A 27,339-nucleotide genomic window follows, 5' to 3' on the forward strand; every position below is an offset into this window, starting at 1 on the left:
GTGCTCCCCATAACCACCCTCCCTTGCAAATTCATTTCCAGAACCCCCTTCAGAAAAAAGGCAATAAAGTTGGTGAATTTTTAATTTCAATTTATCTTTTTATTTCGTAAATAGAGCTGGTATTATAAAGCAAAACAGAAGACCTAGCCTAACCTGTTAATAACCTAAAAGCTCTAAAAGGGTTTGACAAATATTAAGAGATGAACTCTAAATATACATACCTTTCTTCCGATGTAGAATTAACATATTCTCTGACACAGAGGAGGGCAGCATCTCGACACATTTCTTTTAGGTCACTGCCTGAAAACCCATCAGTTTCCTGGGCAACTTCTAGCAGGTCCACATGCCTATCCACCTTAAACAAACATAAAACATACTTAAAAATATATATATATATAAAATACATGGCAAGAGATATATCCAAACACTTCTTAGAATTAAAGAAAGTTAAAGCATACTGGAACAGCAGGGGAGGAGAATCATTAGAAATTTTCAGTTCTAGAAGTTTTCTTTTTTTAACCATAAAAGTTTAAGATTTGAAATCTACTTTTCAGTAATTGTCACTATGACCAAAACTGAAATAAGTCTCACGAGACACTTCACAGAGTGATGGGGAAGAACAGGCATTCAAATATTGTTGGGTTGACTTTGGTACCTCTTAGGAAGGTCCCACGTTCTATAGAAAAGGGGCACTTTTCTATAAAAAGTCAACATACATGGCGAACAGCCCGGATCATTAAGTCCTGAGTCCATTACGAAAATCATATTCCACTGACACACTCTAACCCTCATTTGAACTGTCATGCTGTGGTATTCTATTCTAATTCCTCAACACTCATTAAGCACCTATGGTTTTGCTCCCCAACTAAGCTTATATAGTGAAGCTAAGAAAGTGATCCTCCTGGGCACATAACAGACTTATAATTACGCTTATAAAAAGGTTAAGAAGAGAAAGTCAATAGTTAATTACAGTAACTAACAGTAATAAATGATTCTTATGTGTCATTTGCTGTCCTAAGTACTTTACATGGATTATGCTCATTTAATCCTGTCAGGGAAGCATTCTCATTTTTAATTTCAGATAACAGTAAAACCTGTAGAGGTTAAATAAATTGCCCAACGTCACACCACAGACAGAGCCAGCATTTGAACACTGTGCAGGGAGATCCAGCTGTGTTTCTCCCCCTACCTAGCTAACCATTTGTCTTAACATTTATTTTCCCCAAGTTGATATGAAATGCCATCTTTATCTGTTACTAAATTCCCACTTGTCTTTGTGGAAAACTCAGTGTAAGTTAAGAGTAGCAACTCTGCACGAGGACAAGAAGAGGCTTGGAGGTAAGACGACATGGAGTCTACTGTTAACTCTGCAACTGGGACTTCCCATGCCAGTGTTCTCACTCCTAAATGTGGAGATTAAGTAGAGAGAAATCACATACTCATACACTCTCTGATAGAAAGAAAACTGAACCCAGAAGGGAGGTGTGAAGGAAAATGGTAAACTATATACAGATAAATGTAAATGAGTTCATATATAAACAGTAATAATAATCATTTAATTAAGGGTAGAGAACTAAGTGGGCTTCCTAGGTGGCACTCGTGGTAAAGAACCTGTCTGCCAATGCAGGAGCCATAAGAGACGTGGGTTTGATCCTTGGGTTGGGAGGATTCCCTGAAGGAGGGCAAGGAAACCCACTCCAGTATTCTTGCCTGGAGAGTCCCATGGACAGAGAAGCCTGGCAAGGGTCTCACAGAGTCAGACATGAATGAAGAGACTTAGTATGCAGGCACCTAGAGAACTAAGTAGCACTAAAAAAGAACGTGTAACTTCCAAGTGACTAGAGGAAGAGGGGAAAAAGAATGAGGAACACAAGAGCAACACTGAGAATGAAGGCCTGGGGCAGAGGTAAGGCAACTGGAAGGTGGGAGCGGATGGTCTGGGTGGGCTGAGGGTGAGGGGAGTCCAAGGAGAAAAAAGGCTCAATAAATGGAAAGCACTAAAATAAGAAAGAATGAATCCAAATTTATCAACAATCACCACAAACACAAACAAATCATTACATAATGATAAAAAATAATTCACCAGAAAAATATAACAAACGGACAAATCTACAATAACACTGGGAGGTTTGTCACTTAACGTCTCACGTACTGATACATCAGAGCGTGAGCTCCTAGGGCTAGTTATAGTAATAGCTAGATCCATGATGCGCTGAACAAACGCACAAGTTGACAACCTGATTACAAGAGTTCTGTGTACTTAGGACATTAGTCTCCTGTTGGTTACAGGGTTCCAAGTATTTCCCCGGTGGCCTGTCCTTTCACTTTGTTCATTTTATCTTGTCATACTTCTAGAAGTCTTAAGTCTGATTACAGTCAGACTTTTCTAACTTTGCAGTTTAACTTTTCTGTGTGTCTCAGGAATTCTTTTTTACATGTGTACTTAAGAAATCAGACATATCAGGATGTAGTTTCTCTATAGTTTGTAAAAGTGAGGAAGAAAAAAAAACTATACAACTATACCTATACATGAATTATGTATCTATCCACACATATTTATGGAAGTACATACTACCAACTTCAGGACAGTGCTGAGAGCTCTCCACAGCGCGCTACCAATGACGGTGTAGGGTGGAGAGAGAGGGGAGGGGGTGTGTGAAGCAAAATATGTCAAGATCAACCTTTTAGGTTCAGGTGCTAGATTTAAAGTTATCTGTGTATGTGTTTACAACAAAGGACCTTCCAAATTATTCTTCGAGATGTTAAATATTAGTTGTCTTCCTCCTTCAAACAATCAATACCTCCACCCCATCCTTTGCCCACTCCTTTGCTGAGAAACACTATGCTCTCACCACTCACAAATCTTGTTCATGGCAGGGTGAAAATGCCACAAAGATGAGCAGAACAAATATAAGAAAATAAGAAGAAGAAGATTCCATTCACTGAGAGAGCAAGATTACTAACATAGCCTTCCATAAAGGTTAAAAGAAAGGCTCTCTCACTACTCTATGTAAACCTGTGTAACTTATTATGTAACTTCTCTGGATTTTGGCTTCCTCAAGTGTAAAATGGTATTAATATGCACTGCTTAAAATGAGAATTAAATAAAACTATGTATCACCACAATACGTGGCACACAGTAAGCACTGTAGAAGTAGCCCTTTTTAAGATCATGGTTCTAGACAAACCATGTAGTGAGAATTATTTTCATTAGGCAAGTATGAAGGAAATTCCCAAGTTAAAAAAGGTTTTGAATAATAGGAGCAAAACAGGATATATAATAAATTAATGAACTGCCAAAATAGCTTGAACACTGGCTGTCCACTGCATGGTAATCCAAGCATCTTATATATATATATATATATATATATATACACACATACATATATATATTCACACACATTTAATATAAATTATCAAACCAATTCTATGAGATTGCTGACATCTTCAATTTCTGAGTGAGAAAATGAGGCATAGAGATTCTAGTGGTATTTGCCCAAGGTCACACAGTAGGAAATGGTCAAGCCAGAATGGAATCCTCAAGTGTCTCTTCTAAACCCATGATTTTAAATTTCCACTGTTACAGAAAATATATACATTCAGGTTAGTCTGTATGGGGGAAAAAAAAAACAACATTCTTACTGTAGTGTCAGATGTGATACTTTATTAGGTATAATGTTATTAGTTCTAATTCTTTCATACTTAACATTAAGCCAGAACCAGTATATCTTTTTTAAAAGAGTGAGCTATATTAAGGATCTATCAATAAGGAATGTGAAAGACTGGAAAACAGTATCATTACAAAAGCTTCATTTTTTCCTTCAGAGAAGAAAAAACTCAAAATATAAGTCTATTTGTATGTTTGCATCAAAAACTCTAATTCTGCTCAGGGATGAATAAGCATGATAGTGCTCATCTTATTAAATAAATTTGTGTGCTACTGATTTGAAGCATCTTTTAGCACAATTAATTTTTTTTCATATTCTATTAAACAATATGCCTCCAGCACAGTAATAGCAGCTAGTAGGAAATCCGACATTCCTGTGTCAGCAATTATCCAGAGAGCATTCATATTCTGCATTATAAAACTGACTAAAGACTCATCTCCTGTACTTTCATGAGTAAGAAACTGAATGCTAAAAATTCCCTGTACCAATGACAAACCTAATTCTAAAAGAATTTCCAAAGATACTACAGTTAAAAAAGGCAGAATGCCATATTATGTTGGCACAAAGTTCCATAACATTTGCTGGCAAGGCTACAGGGCATGAGGCACTCTATCTAACACCGCTGGCATAAAAGAGTAAATTGGCATGAACAAATTTGGCAACTACTACCAAAATTATAAGTGCTTCCCAGGTGGTGCTAGTGGTAAAGAACCTACTTGCCAATGCAGGAGACATAAGAGATGTGGGTTCAACCCCTGGGTCATGAAGATTCCCTGCAGGAGGGCATGCATGCCTGGAGAATCCCATGGACAGAGGAGCCTGGCAGGCTATAGTCCATAGGGTCGCAAAGAGCTGGACATGACTGAATTGACTTAGCACAGCCACACCAAAATTATAAATATCATACTCTTTGATCTGCTGCTGCTGCTGCTGCTAAGTCACTTCAGTCATGTCCGACTCTGTATGACCCGACTCCATAGCCAGCAGCCCAACAGGCTCCACTGTCCCTGGGATTCTCCAGGCGAGAACACTGGAGTGGGTTGCCATTTCCTTCTCCAATGGATCAAAGTGAAAAGTGAAAGTGAAGTCGCTCCGTTGTGTCTGACTCTTAGCGACCCCATGGACTGTAGCCCACCAGGCTTCTCCATCCATGGGATTCTCCAGGCAAGGGTACTGGAGTGGGGTGCCAGTGCCTTCTCCGATACGCTTTGATCTAGTAACTTTTTTTCTAGGAAATTCACCCCACTAATGTTTCTGGCACAAGTGCCAAATGACACATGTACAAGGTTGTTCGATGCACCGTTTTTGTAAGAGTGAAAGACCAGAATCAACCCAAACGTCCTTCAGTGCGGCACTGATTAAAGAAACTATAGTATACCCATGCGATGGACCCTATGCAGTGCAAAGGAAAAAAAGAGAACAGAATGAGGAAACCATATGCTACTATGGAATCTCAAAGATTAAGTGAAAAAAAGCAACACACAGAACACTGGATAAGCTTTATTAATGTGGCTTATGTAGAAAAGGCGAGAGGAGTAATAGTATATTCTAATTTGCTTGTATAGGCATAATGCCATCTGAAAGGATACATAAGAACCATAAGAGAGAAATGAGACTTTTCCCTGTATATCATTTAATATATATATTTTAACTTTTGAAACATGTGACTGCACTATTTTTAAAAACCTTAAATTATTAAAGATTATGATTATCATATATTTTTAATTCTAATTTTCAACTTCAAAAAGTATTCCAAGTAAATGAAAAACAAAACCTCCCCATACTTCTCTGCAAAAACAAATGTATAAAACTTGAAACTGGTCTGAAAAATATCAGAGGATTTTAATCTACAGATATGAAAACACAAGGTTATTTAAAAAGCCTTTAATTATCTTTAATTAGTTCAAATATGCCATGGTGATTGAGTTATACAAGCAGCCAAGAGTTCTACAGTAATTTACAAGTTCAAAACTATATTATTCTCAGGTTCCTTTTTCATTTCTAAAATGATTTTATGAACATAATTTTTTCTTTATTTATAGGATGGGGAAAAACTGTAATTTTCTACTTACATTTTCATTTTTCAAGATGAGTTTCAGGATTGCTTCTCTTTGTTTCAGAGCCTAAAAGCAGGATAATTCTCAATTAGCATTAAAAAAATAAGGATCAACTAATTTTCCTACTATTTCTTCCTTTCCTTGTAAACTACCCAATACCTACAGGAAATGACAGAAACTCTGACAGGTCATGGAAACTTCTGACTAAAGCAAGGTCTAATTCTAGACTCTAGACTAATCATTTATGGTTCTTGTACTGAACTGTAACTTCTTATTCTGAATCCCCAGTGCCTAGCACATGCCTTGAAATAAATGACCAATGTCTTTCCTCTATAGCTCTGCAAATCTCCTTTTCTACATTTAAGGAACTTCTGAAAACTCATTACTGCCATAAGATTTTTACCAGTAACTGGATGAGATGGCAAGAACACCTACTTGGTTCTTCCACTCAACATGTAACTTTCATGTCCACTGATTTGTGTTAGTGAATTTTATTTAGTGTTGATAGTGTATTTCTTTATATGCTTGTATGCTTTTGCCTCCAGTGATGCTGCCTAATACTGTACTAGGAACAGGAGTTTTTCAAAGAATATCTTGCTGCTGCTAAGTCGCTTCAGTCGTGTCTGATTCTGTGCGACCCCACAGACGGCAGCCCACCAGGCTCCCCATCCCTGGGATTCTCCGGGCAAGAACACTGGAGTGGGTTGCCATTTCCTTCTCCAGTGCATGAAAATGAAAAGTGAAAGTGAAGTCGCTCAGTCGTGTCTGACTCTTAGCGACCCCATGGACTGCAGCCCACCAGGCTCCTCCATCCATGGGATTCTCCAGGCAAGAGTACTGGAGTGGGGTGCCATTGCCTTCTCTGAAAAGAATATCTTACATATATAGTAAATACAAATGCTTTTAAAAATTATTGTGGGTGAACTCCTCCTGCCTAGTCCCACAACTGCTAAAAAAAAAAAAAAAAAAAGGAGAGCCAGTTATCAGGAGTATCAAATTAAATGATGTGAAAATCAAAACCAAACCAAACTGCTATTTCTGTAACTCAACTGTGTTAAGTATAAAGGTTAATTTGGTATGTTATGTGATCACCAATAAGTACTTGCTATTAATCAACATTTAACTTGGAAAGGAATTTTAAGGTAAGGTTTATCATATACTTTGATATCACAGTTATGCATAAGAAAAAAATCACCCTATAAAATGTGTGTGTGTTCACTAAAAACAGAATGAAAGGGAGATTAAAAATCGTAGTTTCTGCATTAACAGTATACAAATTTATGACAAACTTGATAAAATGTGTTACACAACCCATTCTGAACTCACACAATAAATATATTAAACTTACAACTTTAGCAAGGGCTACTTTACAGGCTGTTGTACCCTATGTTCTATTCTACTACCGTACATCAAAACCCTTTGTTTGCTATTAGACTACAAGCAGAGATTCTATCAATGTAATCTTTATTTTCAGAACCACTGAAGTGAACTAATTATTTCTAAAAATATTCTGATGTTCTGGTAATAAAATCACATATCTTGTATGAAGCATATAAAGGTCATCTAAACCTTCAGCAGTCAACCCTTTCCGCTCATAACCACTGATTTTCCTTGGCGCCTTGTAACTGAATATCCCCAAAAGTCTCCATTAAATATGGGCTTCCACACCTCCTTGCCTTTGTTCACTGTGGCAAAAAAGCATTTCCTTGCTTCAATTCAGTTCAGTTCAGTCGCTCAGTCGTGTTCGACTCTTTGCAACCCATGAACCGCAGCACACCAGGCCTCCCTGTCCATCACCAACTCCTGGAGTTCACCCAAACTCATGTCCATCGAGTCGGTGATGCCATCCAGCCATGTCATCCTCTGTTGTCCCCTTCTCCTCCCGCCTTCAATCTTTCCTAGCATCAGGATCTTTTCAAATGAGTCAGTTCCTACCATCCTTCATCCTTCAAGCCCAGCTGGATTCTGTAAGTTGCACTAACTCCTCGGATAGAATTATTAGTTTTCATCATCACCTCAGGTCCTTGCAGTTGGTTACACATATCTTTGTAAAGTACATATTGCATTATTTATTTTTGTGTCTGGCTCCCCCTGCAATACAGAGTTCTTTTAGGACAGGGGCAATGTTCTATTCATCAGAACCTAGTGGGTATCTGACATACAAGCTCAATAAATATTAATCAAATTTTCCAGTCTCCCGTATCACATTAAAAAATCTCTCCACTGAATTATCAGGTAAATTCTCTAATAGACTGCCTAAGTAAATGTATACCCTCCAGAGGAATCAGAGGCTGTAGCTGTAGCAAACAGTCGACCAGAGTAATTTTACAGAGATCACAACTACCAATTTTACATAACCATGTTTACAGAGACAAACTGTTAGGTTAAAGAATATAAAATAGGGCAAAAGTTTCCAGCCAGAGATTTTAAATTTGAAAGGAGTGACAGTGGAAGTTCTAAACAGCGATCCATGTAACATGATGTTTGCACGCTGCACAGTCTAGTACTAACCCTGTTTGTTTTTTCTTTTTTAATCTAAAAGCAGACAAAACTCAAGATTTGGGGATTTTGTGTAACAGAGTATCAGCAAGTTATCATCCTCTACTTGAGGGTACTTTTAACCAGCAAAAAAGAGTGCTGTAAGTTACAACTGGATCAACACCAATCTCAGATTTTCATTCTTATATTAAAGTGCAATATCGTACTTACTGGTTACTCATTAATCCTGTCAGAGGAAAGCACCAATTACAACTACTAATAATTAATCAAATAAATAGCAGATGTTCTCCCTGTCCAGCCTTCTGAACAGAACAGTTCTTTAACCCTAAAACCCCTAATTTCATCCTATCCTAAAACAAATCGATAATTTACATTTTCTTGCTACATTCTAAAGAAAATCACTAACATGTCTAGGGAAACTTGAGGTAATTCTATACACTGAAGAGACGCAAATGTATACAGACGTAAACAACACTGATCTCAGACACAGTACAAAGGCAAGAAAAGGAGTAGAAAGGACACCAGTAATTATGGGGTTCTTGCTCTATTCCTTCCTTGCCTGTGATAAATAATAAGTCTTATTTTTTAATCATTCCCTTCCTGAAATCGCAGATAAAGATCTGCAAAAAATGAATATATAACTGTTCATAATATCAATCAAACCCACTTACAGGCTGGTTGATATGGAATCTCGTGGGCATTCTCCTCATTATAGCTGAATCCAGATCCTGAGGACGATTAGTAGCTCCCATCACGATGACCTAAATATATAAAGAAAACAAAGCTATTAAATATACCAGTAATACTCCTTTTAAGTTGTTACTACTAGGGCTTAGAAGATATAGAAAATTAAGTGGGGCTTATACTAAATCTTCTATAAGAAATCTGTTTTAATCCAGTATTACTCAAATATTTATAGATACAAATCAAAGTTAATCCTAAATAGATCAAATGATAGCAGAGCTGGTAAGACTGTTGCATTTCACCAGACTTCTAGTAACTAAAAAAATATACTATTCAGTTATGAAGGAATTATAAAAATTTAAAAAAACCTCCTGTATTTTGCAAAATATGGTCACTTGATCGCTACATGTTGAATAACTGAAAGCTATTTATGTTATAACAGCTTGGCAGTATATGTGACAGAATAATTCAAGTCCTTTAATAATATTAAGGAGAGAATCGTTTCCCTACCAGAGTCTGAGGATTCTGGTAATAGTAATATACATACTGTGTATTTTTTCCTCTAGAGTTCACACCATCATTTCATGGTACTATCAGCACTGCAGGTAGAATCTTCTTAATAATAATAGAACCTCAAGCAATCCAACTTTACACAAGGGCAACAAAATAAAAGCAGACATCAAAATGCTGGGTAGAATATTAAAAAAATAGAAAAGAAAAAAAAATTGCTGGCGGCCCTACCAGCCTCTGAGTCTATGCCACTTATGTATAAAGGATATAGAGATGAAAAATCAACAAGAATAAAGACAAAGATACACAAAACAATTTAATTTCTGAAGGGCTTCAATATTACTATTATTGATATTTCTGTATAATACAATAAACATATACATCTGCTCTCTAAAATGAAATTCATTGGTATTCTAATGAAAACTTTTATTTCAGCCTGAGATGTCTTAGGTTTTTGAAATAGTCTGAAATCTAACTCCAGAACATGTTGAAAAATCCACTAAGTTTTATATTCTACTTCTACTCTTTACATTAAATGTCACTCAACAGCCAAATTACTTTCAATTAACCAGGAGAGACTGCCATCTACAGGGAAAAAATATAAATACAAATTTGAGAAAAAGTTCCAAAACATAATACAATTTTATAGTTGGTTTAACTGGTCCTCAAGTCAAAATATTAATGCTCTTACCTGTTTCTCTTTATTGACTTTCTACAACTCTATAAAACTAATAAGGAAAATTTCTACCCAATGTAAAACAAAATTTATCTTTAGAAGTGATCAAATGAGTTCGTTTTTTATACGAGCAAATATCAACATTAAGTACGTTCTGAGATATTCATAAGATATTGAAAGAGAGACTCTAAGTGACATGGAAGCTTGTTGAAGATGGACTCTATTAGGTTGAGAATCACAAAAACCATTGTGGTTGAGGAAGTACCGAGAAAAAACTCAAAAGGGGGCTGAAATTTGAGAAATATTCTAGGTAAACAAACAGCCTAACACAAAAGCCCACTATGAAAGAGTAAACCCTAAAAATTAGGATCAAGGAATACAGACAGTTTAGTACAACATGGTCTAATGAATACATGTAAGGTAACAACAGATATCCATGATGAATAAGCAAAGCAAGAGTGACCGACATTACTTAAAGAAGCAAATTTTAAGTGGCAAAACTGATAACATTTACATATATATTAACTCTCTCTAGTGCAGATAAGCTAAAATTAAAAATGGGAAGCAACAGTAATTTTTTTGTATTTATGTAGCAAAATTAACGCACAGTTTAGGTATTAGTTAAGACTGAACTGACGATTTTAAAAAAATCTTTAAAACAAAATATTAAAAAATTTTTTTAAATTATTTTACATTTAAAACAATCAGATCTAAATATACATCTCAAAAGTTGAACTATGTCAATTAATCCCCTAAAAACAATGTTAGCTTTTGTGTCTCATGTATTTCAAGATGAATATGTCATCAGCCAACTTGGATTTCCAGTAGCAGTGACAGGCTTAATGGGGTCATGCAACTATTTCAGTTTCCTCTGTGGCAAGAACCCCACCATGGGGCTTTGGATGAAGCAGCTCTGAAGTATACTTCATTCAGATATTATTATTTCCTTGGTTTTAAAACTATACTCTGATAAGATATAATATTAAATTATTTTCTCTTACAGGCACTAACTAGTCAATTCTCTGCATATTATAAATACTATTGCTTAGGAGATAATTAGTTTTTGGAAACCTGCACACCAATCTCATTGAATAGATTTACCAGAACCAATTATTAATAAAAATCATTTCTATTAATTCACCTACATTTATCTGTGTTTTGCTTTCTTCTCTAATCATCCAACACTAAAGGCAATTTCTTCAAAATGAAATTATATTTTCATAAAAGGGACTTTCCTGGTGGCTCAGATGGTAAAGAATCTGCCTACAATGCAGGAGACCCAGGTTCAAACCCTGGGTTGGGCAGATCTCCTGGAGAAGAAACTAGCAACCCACTCCAGTATTCTTGCCTGCAGAATTTCATGGAAAGAGGAGCCTGGGGGACTATAGGAGTAGCCTATAGCTACTCCCTATAGGAGTTGATAGGGTCACAAAGAGTTGGACATGACCGAGCGATTAACAAAAGTGACGTAGAAGGAGGATATGAGGCTTAATTTTCTTCCTGAGAATTATGTCTCAGGACTTTTGATCTGTGGTAATGTGACAAAGGATATCCTTAAACTCTGGCTACAAAATATGTAAAAATTAATAATAAGGTATTAAAAAGAAAACCTCAAATTAAACAATAAGTCTGCAAAAAAGTAAAGGAATTAAACTGACAGGTTTATTTATCAGTAAAGCTTATCCATATAATGGAGGTAAGCAGGGGCAGAAGTTGACTGCATAACATGGATGTGAACAGATCTTAGACAGTGGGGTGTGCTGGACATCTGACAGGCTAGAGGGCCTCATGAGAGCATTCTACATAAAGCTGGACTCATCAAGTACTATCACCTGAGAAACATGGTGAAAAATAAGGAAACCTACTCAGCAGAGTCAAGCCTTGGTTCTTGGTAAGACACAGAAACTTACACATATAAACATATGAACATAAACAGCTACAGTGATCAAAACAGTATGTTACTGGCACAAAGACAGATTTATAGATCAATGGAACAGGACAGAAAGCTCAGAAATAAATCCACACACCTATGATCAATTAATCTACAACAAAGGAAGCAAGAATACACAATGGAGAAAAGACAGTCTCTTCAATAAGTGGTGCTGGGAAAACTGGACAGCTTCATGTAGAAGAATGGAATGAGAACATTCTCTAACACTATACACAAAAATAAACTCAAAATGGATTAAAGAACCAGATGCATAAAACTCTTAGAGAAAAACATAGGCAGAACACTGACATAAACTACAGCAGTTTTTGGATCCACCTCCAAGACTAATGAAAATAAAAACAAAAATAAACACATGGGACCCAATTATTAATTTCCAAAATAAACAAACAGCTTATGTAGTTTAATATCAAAATAATAAACAACCTGATAAAAAAAATGGGCAGAAGACCTAAGTAGACATTTCTCTAAAGAAGACATACCGATGGCCAATAAGCACACAAAAAGATGCTCAAGATCGCTAATTATTTAAGAAATGGCAATCAAAACTACAATGAGGTATCTATCACTTACATGGGTCAGAATGGCCATCATCAAAAAATCTATAATCAATCAATGCTGGAGAGGGTGTACAGAAAAGGGAATGCTCCTACACTGTTGATGGGAATATAATTCAGTGCAGCCACTAAGGAGAGCAGTACAGAGGTTCCTTAAAAACTAAAAATAGAGCTAACATATGATCCAGCATTCCCACTAGTGGGCATATATCTGGAGAAAACCATAATTTCACAAGATACATTAACCCCAATGATCACAGAAGGACTATTTACAATAGCCAAGACATGGAAGCAACCTAAATGCCCAATGAGAGAACAACAGACTGATTCAAACTTGGAAAGGGAGTATGTCAAGGCTGTACATTGTCACCATGGATATTTAAGTTATATGCAGAGTACATAATGTGAAATGTCGGGCTGCATGAATCACAAGCTGGAATCAAGACTGCCAGGAGAAATATCAACAACCTCAGATATGCAGATAATATCACTCTAATGGCAGAAAGCAAAGAGGAACTAGAGTCTCTTCATGAGGGTGAAAGAGGAGCTGGCTTAACCTCATCATTCAAAAAACTATGATCATGGCACCTGGTTGCATGACTTCATTTCAAATAGAAGGGGAAAAAGTGGAACCAGTGACAAGTTTTCTTTTCTTGGGCTCCAAAATCACTATGGACAGTGATAGCAGCCATGAAATTAAGACACTTGCTCCTTGGAAGAAAAGCCATAACAAACCTAGACAACATATTAAAAAGCAGAGACATCACTTTGCCGACAAAAGTCCAGACAGTCAAAGCTATGGTTTTTCCAGTAGTTACGTGTGGATGTGAGAGTTGGACTACAAAGAAGGCTGGGCACCAAAGAACTGATGCTTTTGAATTATGGTGCTGGAGAAGACTCCTGAGAGTCCCTTGGACTGCAAGCAGATCAAACCAGTCATTCCTAGAGATCAACCCTGAATATTCATTGGGCGGACTGATGCTGAAGTTGAAGCTTCAACACTTTGGCCACTTGATGCAAAGAGCTGATTCGTTGGAAAGCACTGGAGAAGGGGGCAGCAGAGGAAGAGATGGCTAGATAATATCACTGACTCAAGATACATTAACAAGATACATTAGTGGACATGAGTTTGAGCAAACTCCGGGAGATAGTGATAGACAGGGAAGCCTGGCGTGCTACAATCCAAGGGGTCACAAAGAGTTGGACATGGCTGAGCGACTTAACAACAGCAGAGGAATGGATAAAGAAGATGTGGTACATACATACAATGGACTATTACTCAGCCATAAAAAGGAATAAAATAATGACAACTGCAGCAATACAGATCTAGAGATTATCATACTAAATGAAGTATTTCAGACAGAACGACAAATATCACATGATGTCACTTCTATGTGGAATCTGCAACAGAAGCCGATTGACAGAACATAGAAAACAAACTTAAGGATACCAAAAGGGAGAAGTGTGGGAGAGGGATAACAGAGTTTGGGGTTACTACACTATTATACAAAAAAATTAAGTGACAGAAGAACTGAAAGTAAAGACTAGAAGGACTTAGGGTAAGAGTCAAAAGAAATGTACAGAATACTCAGAGCTAGTCACTTCCTTTTCTGTGACATAATACCTGTTTTTTCTCTCTTCTGTTGTATTTGTTTTGGGCATTTGGGAAATCTTTTTTAACATTTTATTAATTATGAAGCCCTCAATGGATGAGGGAAAAGGCAACAGCACCCCACTCCAGTACTCTTGCCTGGAAAATCCCATGGACGGAGGAGCCTGGTAGGCTGCAGTCCATGGGGTTGCTAAGAGTTGGGCACGACTGAGCGACTTCACTTTCATTTTTCACTTTCATGCATTGGAGAAGGAAATGGCAACCCACTCCAGTGTTCTTGCCTGGAGAATCCCAGGGACAGGGGAGCCTGGTGGGCTGTGGCCTATGGGGTCGCACAGAGTCGGACACGACTGAAGCGACTTAGCAGCAGCAAAATGGATGAAGACATAAACAAATCATACTCTTTCAGATTCTCACCATTTATGGATAAGTATAATTTATGAAAAAAAATTATAAAAAAGCTTAACAAACAACTGGACACATTTTCTACCACCATCAACAATAACACAAAATACGGCAGATTTCTAATACCTGGCAGCTATGATCAGTATCCAATCCATCCCAGAGACTCATAAACTGAGCTTTCATCATGGCTGTAGCTTCATGGTCAGAACTGGAACGGTTTCGTAGAAAGGAGTCTAGAAGAAAAAAAACGTTAACCTTAGAAATTAACAATAAATTATTTATTCTTTCAGTTCAGTTCAGTTCAGTCGCTCAGTCGTGTCCGACTCTTTGCAACCCCATGAATCACAGCACGTCAGGCCTCCCTGTCCATCATCAACTTCCGGAGTTTACCCAAACTCATGTCTGAGTCCATGATGTCATCTAGCCATCTCATCCTCTGTCGTCCCCTTCTCCTCCTGCTCCCAATCCCTCCCAGCATCAGGGTCTTTTCAAATGAGTCAGCTCTTCACATGAGGTGGCCAAAGTACTGGAGTTTCAGCCTCAGCATCGGTCCTTCCAATGAACACCCAGGACTGATCTCCTTTAGGATGGACTGGTTGGATCTCCTTGCAGTCCAAGGGACTCTCAAGAGTCTTCTCCAACACCACAGTTCAAAAGCATCAATTCTTTGGTGCTCAGCTTTCTTCACAGTCCAACTCTCACATCCATACATGACCACTGGAAAAACCATAGCCTTGACTAGATGGACCTTTGTTGGCAAAGTAATGTCTCTGCTTTTCAATATACTATCTAGGTTGGTCGTAACTTTCCTTCCAAGGAGTAAGCGTCTTTTAATTTCATGGCTACAATCATCATCTGCAGTCATTTTGGAGGCCCCCAAAATAAAGTCTGACACTGTTTCCCCATCTATTTCTATTATATAATCTCAAATCATTAATCAAACCCTGGGCTTGGTAACGAGTTTTTACATATAACACCATAAGCACAGTCCATCCAAGAAAAAAGTGTAAGTTGGATTTTATTCAAAATGAACTTCCTGTTTTGGGGAGGCCATGGTTTAAGAGGAGACAAGCCTGAGAACACGAAAAAAATATTTATAAAACAGATTTGACAAAAGACTTGTATACAAAATATACGAAGGACTCTTTTAAAATTCAACAAGAAAATAACCCAGTTAAAAAATGAGCAAAAGATATGGATAAAGATCCTACCAAAGAAGACACACAGATGGCAAATAAGCATATGAAAAGATGTAGCCAGGAGTTTCGGACAGAGGAGTTTGAGAGGGATAAACATGTAGAGCACTGGGGATTTTTAGGGTGAGTGAAAGTATTCTGTCCGATATTGGGAAGATACATGATATTATATTTTTGTCGGACCATGGAACTGTACAACACAGAATAATGAACCTGGACTTCAGTTATTAATAATAATGGTTCATTAATTATAACAAATACATCACACTAACACAAAATATTGATAATAGGGAAACTGTCTGCTCAATTTTAAATTTGCTGCTGCTAAGTCGTTTCAGTCGTGTCTGAGTCTGTGCAACCCCATAGATGGCAGCGCCCCAAGCTCCCCCATCCCTGGGACTCTCCAGGCAAGAACACTGGAGTGAGTTGCCATTTCCTTCTCCAATGTGTGAAAGTGAAAAGTGAAAATGAAGTCGCTCAGTCGTGTCCGACTCTTAGCGACCCCATGGACTGTAGCCCACCAGGCTCCTCCATCCATGGGATTTTTCCAGGCAAGAGTACTGGAGTGGGTTGCCATTGCCTTCTCCACTTTAAACTTGAAACTGTTCTAAAAAAATAATCTTTTAATTAAATAAAAAAAGAAGTGTTAATATCTGAGATTTTAAGAAGTAGAAAAAAAGGTGCCCAAAAGGATGTACACTCACAGAAAGTATAGACATGAAAAAAATTCTGCTCATCACTACAGGGAGTTAAGGAAGCTTGTTCTTCTATGCCTGGGCTCTGGAGGGAAATATGTAGCCCCTGAAAAATTAAAAAACCAAGATCACAGGGGCTCTCTCTCAGGTTTGAAGTCTAAATTCAAACCATCTTTCAGTCTAAGAACATCCATATTAAGAAATTAGATCTTAAAATCTCTAAGTGGAAGACACAGAACAACTCTGGATCATTTTAGGCAACACAGAATTCTCATACAAAACCAAGTCAAAAGCAACGTAAAGTGAGAAATGACACATGGAAACAAACTACTGTGAAAGAGTTAACAATATAAAGGATAAGTAGAATTTCAAACAGAACAATCCAAAAAACTGTATTATAATAGTATGCGTTAAATTCTGAAGACATAAAAAGGACTGAAATTCTAACAGCAAGCTATAGTGAAAACAGCTAAATCTGAAAAATAGAACTTCTACAGTTCACTTTTAATAGAATACAAACCCAATGGTTATGAGACTAAATATAGCCAAGCAAAGAAATGCTTTTTATAACTTACTCAATGACTGATATCATTTTATGCATCAAAAAATTTTTTAAATGTTGCCAAGTAAATTATAATACTAAAAGAAGAAAAAACTCAGGGCTTCCCTGGTGGCTCAGTAAGAAAGAATTCACCTGTCAATACAGGAGACATGGGTTCGATCCACATGCCGTGCAGTAGCCAAGCCCACGTGCCCCAACTGTTGAGCCTGCGCTCTAGAGCCTGGGAGCTGTGACTACTGAGGACAGGCGTCACACCTACTGAAGCCCTGAGCCCTGGAGCCCCTGTTCCACAGCAACTGAAGCCACCACAATGAGAAGCCTGCACTCACAATTAGAGAATAGCCTCTGCCTTGCTGCAATTAAAGAAAAGCCCATGCAGCCATGAAGACCCAGCACAGCCAAAAATAAATAAACAAAATTATTTTTTGAAAAAGAGGAAACAATTCTGCCAGTTAAATTATAACATGCTATCCCAATTTCAGATATTAAAATATAAAAAACTAAAATAGTGTGTTTTAGAACTGATGAGATATGGTAGAGACCTAGATGCTGAAACTATGGAAATGACTCAAAGTTAAGAAAAGAGTTGAACAAGTGTGTGTGTACATACATATATATATATATATATATATATATATATATATACAATAAAATAGAAATCTTGTAATTTGAATAGCAAGTAACAGAAAATATATATTATTACAAAGAAATATTGGGTCATAAGCAGATTTCTCAAAAGCAACAAAAAGAATGATAGACAGTGGACTTCTAACTTTAAAATATTGAAAGGAAATATAATTCTGTTATCATTTAAAAATAAAAACACAGAATGAACACATTTCACACAAAGACAGAAGCTGCTGTACTCGCAATCTCTACTGAAAGAATTTTGACTTCAGAAACAAGGAAATTAAATCCAGAAAAGGCAGGTTCAAGAAGTTAATAGTGAACAAAAAAAGTGGCAAAGTAGATCTCTAAACAAGCAATGCCAATATAAAAATAACAACTCACATGGAAAGTAAAAAATAAGAGAAACTCTTATCAGAAACACGTAAGAGATGAGAGGAGTGATTGGTATTCAAGAGCTCTGAGATCCCTGTCTTATTTGGTAAGAGGGGAGAAATAATTAGCTTAGACTTTTAAGATGAATAGCTATGCTAAGGGTCTTCCCTGGTGGCTCAGATAGTAAAGAATCTGCCGTGATGCAGGAGACCTGGGTTTGATCCCTGGGATAGGACAATCCCTTGGAGAAGGGGAAGGCTACTACAACAGGGGAAAGGGAATAAAAAGAAAAAGCACAAAAGTCCACTAGATTGGTAAATAAAAGGCACACAGTTAAGTGGTAAAAATAAATCTGTCAGCTATCAAAATAAAAGCAAACTGACCCCACTCCTTTATAAAAGAGTCTCATATTAAATATTTTAAAAATTTAGCAATATGTTCTCTTATGCAAAATTTAAAGCAAAAATCCAAAAAAAAAGGAATAAATTGGTAAGATATACAAGGCAAACATGTAACCAAAATACTTCTATCTATACCTATCTTTCTCTCTGTATAATTCTATACAGCTTATTATATTACATATAATAGTAAAATTAATTCCAAGCCAGTTTTAACTAATGTAGCTTTATTTAACTTACTGTAACGAAAATGTAGATGATCCATAAAATGTTAAATAGAGAAAAGTTCACTAATATAAAAGTCACGACAGAGAAAGATGATCTATTTATGTTGACAGTCCATATGGCAAGGAATTAAACTAGATTCTTACTTCACATTATATATTTTAAAAACAAGAGCATTTAAGGGGGTAGTGAGGGATTTGTAAACCAGACACACAAAATATAAATCATAAAAGAAAAAGACTCACAAACAAAACTACATTTAATTTAAATATTCATAAAAGAAACTATCATAAAGTGAAAAGACAAGCCAGTCTAGAAAATATTTGTAATCATATTAAAACATTATCAAAGAATTACTAAGAAAAACGCAAATAATCCCAAAGAAAAACTGGCAATTTACACGCAAGGAAATCTAAATCACTAATCAACTTGCTAAAAGATGCACAAACGTACCAGTAAGCAGCAAACACAAAACAATGAGATGATTCTTGCTCTTTAAATTGACATAAATTAACGTTACTGCCTGAAAAGAGAAGTTTTGGGGAGGAGTATGTAAGGAAACAAACTATTTACTGATGAGAGTGAAAATGGGTCTAACCACTTTGAAGAACTGGTGTAACACAGTAATTAACACTAGTGATCTTAATGAAGTTGAAGATGGACATATCACACAATCTGCTGGTTCCACTTCTAGGTGCCTACCCTGGACAAACATATAAGCAGAAGGAAACATGTACATGCAAGTCCACTGCACACTGTTTAGAAAACAGCATACCTATTTCATCTATAAAGATGATGGAAGGCTGTAGCTTTATGGCAAGGGAGAACACAGCAGCAGCCAGTTTCTGAGATTCCCCATACCACTTATCCGTCAGTGTTGAAGGCTGAAGGTTAATAAATCGACAGCCTGCTTCTTTGGCTGTGGCCTTGGCAATCAACGTTTTACCACAGCCTGGAGGCCCATAGAGAAGCACACCTGGAAATTAACATGTTATTTTATTATTATCTCTTTAAGATAATGAGATTTGCTAGTTTATGGGATAATCAACATAATATTAATTCTGTTCATACTAAAATGCTCCATAATATTCATTTCTATTTTTATTAATCTTTTCTCATAGTAGAAAGGAAGGTGCCACATCCTAAGTTTGTGTCAGTGCTGACATCTACTTGGGGTTACAGCACCCTCCTGCTTCCTCCCTTCATCAAACAGTCCAGTTCAGGAGTACGATCTTCCACTAAACTGGTCCCTGGTGCCAAAAAGGTTGGGGACTGCTGCTTTAGATCACATAATAAGGAAATACTTATATAACTTAGAAAAATTTGGAACCACCCTTAGTTTCAGATGATGCATTTAAATAAAAACCAGATTTACAAAAGGCTGTTCAAGTACCCCTCATAATTTGGCATCTGCTATGCTAATTGGGATTTTAAACCAAGTCCAATTGGTTAAGTCACCCAATTACCTAGCCTAAAATAAAAATCACTGATGCGAAAATTTCCTACATTCATTAGCATTGTGAAACTGAGACATAAAAATTCACAAAAGTTCATTCTTCATACTATAAACAATCTGCAAGAAGGTAGGGAAGAACTTAATAATCCAATTTCTACCTTACTCTTTTGATCTGGGCACAGATAAATCATTTGAAATTTTCTTTGGGGAAAACATTCTCTTAATCACAATAAACTAAATGCATTTTGTTAGGGGAAAAAAAAGCAGTTTTGCTGTTTCAGAAAATAAAAGAAATACATAAAAAACAGATTTGTTGTTTTAGTTAATGAAAAAGTATGCGATTTTTTTATAACTGTCATCCTCTATTTACCAGAAACAAAACTTTTCTACTTCATAAACATGTATAGCTATTTGTTTCAATTTAATGCACTTTTTGATACAGCTGTAAAATTAGTTAAGATTATAAACAACTACAATTTATACATGTTATTTTGATATTTTTAAAGATCCTACATTTTTGAGAAATGTTATTTATCTAATAATTTGATTTCAGTCTTGACTAACAACCTCGCTAGCTTTGATAACATAATAAAGAGAAGCTTCTACTAGATGGCAATAAATAAGCTACACTACAGAATTTGTATCTGAAAGCCACAGCAACACACCTCTATAGATCTCACTGTCAATTATCAAGAAAGCTACATTTGAACTGCCTTCAATAAACCTTAAACATGATCAATATGTGAATGATTAATAATAGAAGTACTGCATTTAAGGATGCATTTATAAATACTGTCGATTCTTGAGTTACAAGGCTTCTTCAGTTATTACTAACTAGGAATATTAAAATGTTCCCCTTAAAAATAAGTAACATTTAATTCCTTAATTTCTAGTTCATCCATTCACTATTCCTTCTAAAAAAACAAAAACAAAAACAAACAAAAAACACTATTGTAATCTAAAAGTAAACAGAAATACCAAAAGGGAAAAAAAAATCACTAGTATAGTGAAAAAACAAAAAAGAAGTCTTATCTTCTTTTTGACAAAGACCCATATTTTTACTTTGAATCTTTTTTATCACTGACTTCCCTAATTTCATTTTCTTGTAATAAATATGAATTTGAAATAAAGGGATTATTATAACATGTAATATCTATACAGGGGGAAAATTATCCAAATTTGGTAAGCTGAAGAATGAGCAATTATCTTAAAATTATTATTTATAAAATCATTCACTGGATCTCAGCAATCTCTTAAAAATCCAACTTCAAAAACGTCAGTTCTATAAAGGCAGAAAGTTTCTGTGTTCTCCAGATTTTTAATGTTTTCACAAATATAAACTTTTAACATACCTTTTGGAGGCTGTAGAAGCCTGGAATTTTCAAACAAATGCTTCTTTTTGATAGGTAAGATGACTGTGTCTTTCAGATCTGTAATGACATCATCCAAACCTGCTATATCACTCCAAGTAACCTGGTAAAAGGTAAAGTCAGCATGAAATTTTACCACTAATGTATATTCACTGAAGTAAAAAAACAAACAAAAAAATCCCAAATGATAAGACTTGATTATACCTAAATAATAAGTTTAAAATGATATATTAATGTAAGTATTCTTAAGCAACACTGAAATTATTAAACTACCGTGAGCTGCAAAAAAGCAATTTAATAGTCAACTACCTATTATTTAAACAAAAAAAGCACTAGGTCTGGCAGGGATCTAATAAGCTGAAGTCATTCTATTAAGACGAGGAAATACTCCATGCCAAGACGATTGAGAGCTAGCTGAGACAGATAATTTAGCACTAGCTAATAGAAAGAGCTCACCAGGAGTGTGCCTAATTCATACATGATGCCGTCAAACATAACAGGAAGGAGTTTAGAAACAAGGCCTAAACCCACCAAACTGGGCTTTCGAACTTTACTGATCAAAAGGAAACTGTGTCAAAATTTCTATATTTATAAAGAGTAACAGGGGATATATGTGTTCAAAATAGATACACCTTGTGTATTTTAAAGCCTTCTGACTCAGCTTAAAAAAAAAAAAAAATTGGAGGGAGTTGGGGGTGGGCAGTCAACAAACTAACTGAAAAATATCTGAAAAACAAACAAAAACAACCTAGATTTGATTTAGAAGAGTAAAGGGGCTGGAAGTGGGGCTGGTCAAAAGCAATGTTTACAACAGATTTATTTATTCTCCACCAATCATAGCCAGAACTGAAAAAAATCATCGCTTATTTTCATTGTAACTATAACAAAGGATCCTCATTTCAAATGGAGGATTAATTCTGGAAAGGCATGTATGTCTCTGTGCACAAAGATATTAATAGACCCTGTACATTTGTATTTCCTAAATTTGGAGATAAGCGTATCATATTTCATTCTATTTACTTATTTATACCTATGTTATAAAATATTCACCTAGGATTTCAGAATTTATAAATTACATTAATCTGATGCTCAAAATAATCCTTTAGAAGTAAAAAGAGCAGATATTACATTGTCCCTGGATTACTTATGAGGAAATTGAAACTCCAAAGAGGAAATAATTTGCCAAGGCCATAAATGGAAAAACTGGGATTCAGAATCTTGTGCTTTAGATCATAAAAATTTAGATTTCAACTCCAGTCAAACATCAACTTACAGCAGTAATTTTACATGCCACAAAGGTGAATATATGAAAGTACAAGTTTAACTAAACAAATGTGTGCTAAAAAGGTTACTACAAGTGGGCCTGAGACTAGTATCCTTAGTTAGAGAGGCCTGCATGCACAGCTAGCCCTTGGCTGAGGTATGGGAGATTAAAGACTTCAGGAGCTTCCTCCATTCTCCAGATAAGAACAGCTTGCTGTGTCTAAACTGTGTAAACAATATGTTTATGGTGGACATCTATTTTCCTTATGAGAGTCTAGAATTTTGATACATGTTAGGGAAATGGGACCAATTCCAATTAAAACTCTAGGCCCTAAGTCTCTAATGAGCTTCTTTCACGGAAAGCATTTGATATGCGTTCTCACAACCTTCTGATGAAAGAATTAAGTGCATTCTGTGTGACTTCATTGGGAGAATTCCTGGGAGCTTGTCTGATTTCTTACAGACTTCTCTACATGTCCCCTCTTTCTTTGCTGATTTTGTCTTATATCCTTTTGCTGTAGTATTTTATATTCATAAATATGACTGCACTGAATTCTGTGATTCCTCCTAGAGAATCATTAAACCTAGTCACGGTCTTTGGGACTCTTGATAGAAAACGTTAAGACAAAAAAAAAATAATAAGATTAAGGATACATACATGCATGTTAAGAGGGTCTACTAGATGAGCAGCAATACTCATTTCATATTCTGAAAGCTTCACATTTTTCACACCAATTTGTTTCATTAATTTTTCTGCCTAGAAAGAAAAAACAAGCAACCTCCTTTAGTTTGATATTTAGACACTAGCACTTCATAACATGTATCTGTGAAGTCTACAGAGCAATGAATAGACATGCAAGATTTTCCAGATATTCTACACCAAAGGATTTCATCCTTCCCCATTGTTAAGTCCTTAGGTTTTAAAAAAAAAAGAAAAAGACTTGAAAGGCGACTCTACAGAAACCAGGGCAATTTAACTCAGATCTTGGGAAATGAGAAAATAGAGCACATGACTGAAGAAATATAATACACAGCCTCTCAGTGCTACAATGAGACTCTAAGGTCCAATCAGATTTCTCTTTCCTAGGAGGATTATTATGACAGATGCAGATGAAGCCTTAAGACGAAAGATCAAGGAGTTCAGGATATTAAGAAATGGACAACTGAAGTTTCTTTCCTTAAATTTGTAGAGTATCTGAAAACAGGTGTCTAACTTTCCTGAAATTACCTCTATATCTACAACAGGTGTTCTGACCTACCTAATTTCAGATTGTTCTCTGATGCTACCCTTTTTAGTTAAAGTCAATTCTTGAGGCTAGGCAACCAGAGACAATAAAAGTAATTCTGAATTAGGAGTATGCTTGCACGTATTTTTTGGAGAAGGGAATGGCAACCCACTCTGGTATTCCTGTCTGGAAAATTTCAGGGACAGAGCCACCTGGCAGGCTACAGTTCATGGAGCCGTGAAGAGTCCCACAAGACTGAGCAACTAACACTTTCACTTTCACATATTTTTAGAGCTGGGCAAAACCAGCGTTAAATTGTAAGCTCTAGTAAAGCAACAAAGCTTTCAATTAAAATAAGGATAAGGATAAACATTTACTGAATGTGCCATACATCATGCCAAAACACTCTAGATGGATTAACTCACTGAATTCTCAGAGAGATCCTATGAGGTAGGTACAATTTTTCCCCAACAGAAAAAGCAACTGAAGCTTAGGTCAGACTAAGTTATCTGTCTTAGTTTAAGTTAGCAAATGGAATAGACAACATGTGAATCCAGGCAGTCCCAACTTGAGCCTATATTCTAACCATCACATATATTATTTTGGTTTCAATTATAAGATTAGAGTTTGTGGCCACTAGAGACAACATATTCACATTTCAATTAAGTGAATCTTTTTAGAAGTGAAGGTGCCCTGATAAATCACATTTACTTAGACTTTTGCTGTTACATTTTCCTAGAACACTTCTGATTACATATAATCTTGCTATTTGTCAGCAATATTGCTACTCTTAAAAATATTCATATCACACAGCATGGTTATAGATTAGCCACAGGATTAGGATGTGTGTTGATCATATCATAGTATTATGGCATTTTTTAAAAAGTGCTATGAACCACATCATTTTTCCTCATTAGCCACCCTCTATAAATTTACTGTATTAATGGATAAAGCAGCCTTTTCCAGATTCTTCTCTTTCTTACAAATAACTTCTCTTTCACTGACTTCAAATGTGTCAGCTGTAAAAGGTATCCTATTATCTGCACCTATAACAGCATTTAACTCTTCTTTTTCACTGTACTTCTATAAATGTGAAGCCATTCCATATGTGTTCTTTTTAGGCCATGCTCTGAAACAGTGGTTCTCAATCAGGGGTGACTTTGTATCCCCTGGGGACATTTAGCAATGTCTGAAAATACCTTTGGCAATCACAACTTAGGTGCTAATATTTCATTTAAAATTTTTACATTCATTTTAAAGTTTTGGAATTGTTGTTACGCTACCCTCATAGAAAGGTTTGGTGTTTCCTTTTTTCCTACTCTCTAGAAAAGTTCATATAAAATTGTTATTATTGTTTCTTAAATCTTGCTAGAATTTGCCAGTAGAATTCTACGAGCTTGTAGTTTTCTTAATGGAAATATTTTTCCAATATCGATTTATTTCATAGTTATGGAACTATTCTAATATGTATTCTAATTCCTAAGTCAGCTATGGTAATTCACAATTTTCTAAGTTTGTCTATGTCATTTAGGTTTTCAAATTTACTGATATAATTATTAACTGTCTTAGTTTTTAGTGCCTACAGCATCTGCCACTGCATTGTCTTTTATCATTCTTAGTTATTGGTAGCTTCATTTTTTTCTTGATTGGTCTTACAAAAGTGTCAATTTTATCAGTCTTTTCAAATAACCAACTTTCTGTAGTACTGAGTTTTTCTATTATATATTCATTTTCTATATTTCTATTCATTGTCTCATTATTCTACTTTTTACTCATTCATCCTATCTTTATTATCTCCATTTGTTCACTATCCATGGGTTTACTTTGTTAAAAACATTTTCCTCAGCCCAAGTTGGATACTTAATCCATTTTCTACCTTCTTTTCTAATAAAAATACTTAAGAGCATAAATTCTCCCTGTGCTGTGCTTAGTTGCTCAGTTGTGCCCAACACTTTGACTAGCCCACCAGACTCCTGTCCATGGCATTCTCCAGGCCTAATACTGGAGTGGGTTGCCATGCCCTTTCCCAGGATATCTTTCCATCCCAGGGATCGAACACAGGTCTCTCACATTGCAGGCAAATTCTTTACTGACTGAGCCACCAGGGAAGCCCAAGAATATTGGAGTGGGTAGCCTATCCCTTCTCCAGAGGATATTCCTGACCTAGGAATGGAACCGGGTCTCCTTCATTACAGCCGGATTCTTTACCAGCTGAGTTACCAGGGAAGCCCCATATTCTCCCTAAATACTACCTAATACTTTAAGTTTAACTAAATTACAATATCATTTCTATGTGTTCTTTTATCTAAGAGTTATTTAGAAACGTCCCCCACTCCCCAAACTTATTGGATAGATCTAATGATCTTAGTGTACTGCAGTACAGCCAGTGTGTGTGTGTGTGCTTTGTCGCTCAGTCGTGTCTGACTCTTTGCAACCTCATGGACTGTAACCCGCCGGGCTCCGCTGTCCATGGAATTTTCCAGGTAAGAATACTTAAGTGGCTTGCCATTTCCTACTCCAGGGGATCTTCCTGACCCAAGGATTGAACCCGTGTCTCCTGTGTCTCTTGCATTGCAGGCAGACTCTTTACCCACTGAGCCATCAGGGGAAGCCCTGTAATAAATATGCTACCAGTAAAATGAAACTTCGGATTTTGCTTTATAAACCAGCATTTGGTTTAATGTCACAAATCTTATAAGCATGCTTGGGAGATGCACTTAACATTTGTTTTGGGTACAATGTACAACATACAGGCACAGATAAAGCTTATTATTTGTTTAAATCTACATTCTCTAAAAATGTTTCATCTACCAATTATTGAAAGAAATGTTTAAAACCTTCCACCACGATGATGAATATGTTATTTCTCTCTGTAATTCCATATATTTTTGCTTTATGTATTTTAATGCTACATTAATAGATGCACATAATATAGAAATGTTATATTTCTTGGTGAATTGAATTTTTAATCATCCTGTAGGGAACCTCATTTTCTCAATTAATATTTTTACCTTAAAGTTAATTTTTGTTCAATCAGCTTTCTTGATGCTTTATGTGCATTTTTCAACTTATGTTAAATACAACTTAAATTTCTTTTTCTAAACCACAACTACAGCTTTGTCTTTAGTTAAATACATACAGTCTTTGGGGGTCAAAGAATATCATGTTTGAGGCCTTGATGGGAGTATCATCTCTGGGACTCTCTACATCTTGGATTGGTACTATGCTTTGTACTCTGACCTCCTCTGGATCATAAAAGCAGAAGCTCAAATTATGTAGGTTTAGCAAATTCCACCAATTGTAAAAGTTAGCCATCAAACTCAATTTACC

The 27,339-nt window shown here is 36.0% G+C and overlaps 1 protein-coding gene across 3 annotated transcripts in view; it reads right to left on the reverse strand.

Annotated features, from left to right (window-relative positions):
- ATAD1 (ATPase family AAA domain containing 1) overlaps positions 1–27,339 on the reverse strand; it is a 64,102-nt gene that overhangs the window by 3,104 nt on the left and 33,659 nt on the right. For all 3 annotated transcript variants that reach the window (XM_061402711.1, XM_061402713.1, XM_061402712.1), the window contains 7 exons: positions 23,442–23,540; positions 21,503–21,623; positions 19,470–19,670; positions 14,743–14,849; positions 8,896–8,985; positions 5,741–5,791; positions 222–355 (listed from right to left, as the gene is read on the reverse strand). In XM_061402711.1, the coding sequence (XP_061258695.1) occupies positions 222–355; positions 5,741–5,791; positions 8,896–8,985; positions 14,743–14,849; positions 19,470–19,670; positions 21,503–21,623; positions 23,442–23,540 (803 nt within the window). The remainder of the gene's footprint in view (positions 1–221; positions 356–5,740; positions 5,792–8,895; positions 8,986–14,742; positions 14,850–19,469; positions 19,671–21,502; positions 21,624–23,441; positions 23,541–27,339) is intronic.

The sequence above is a fragment of the Bos javanicus genome, chromosome 26 (assembly GCF_032452875.1).
Source record: "Bos javanicus breed banteng chromosome 26, ARS-OSU_banteng_1.0, whole genome shotgun sequence".
Classification (NCBI taxonomy): domain Eukaryota; kingdom Metazoa; phylum Chordata; class Mammalia; order Artiodactyla; family Bovidae; genus Bos; species Bos javanicus.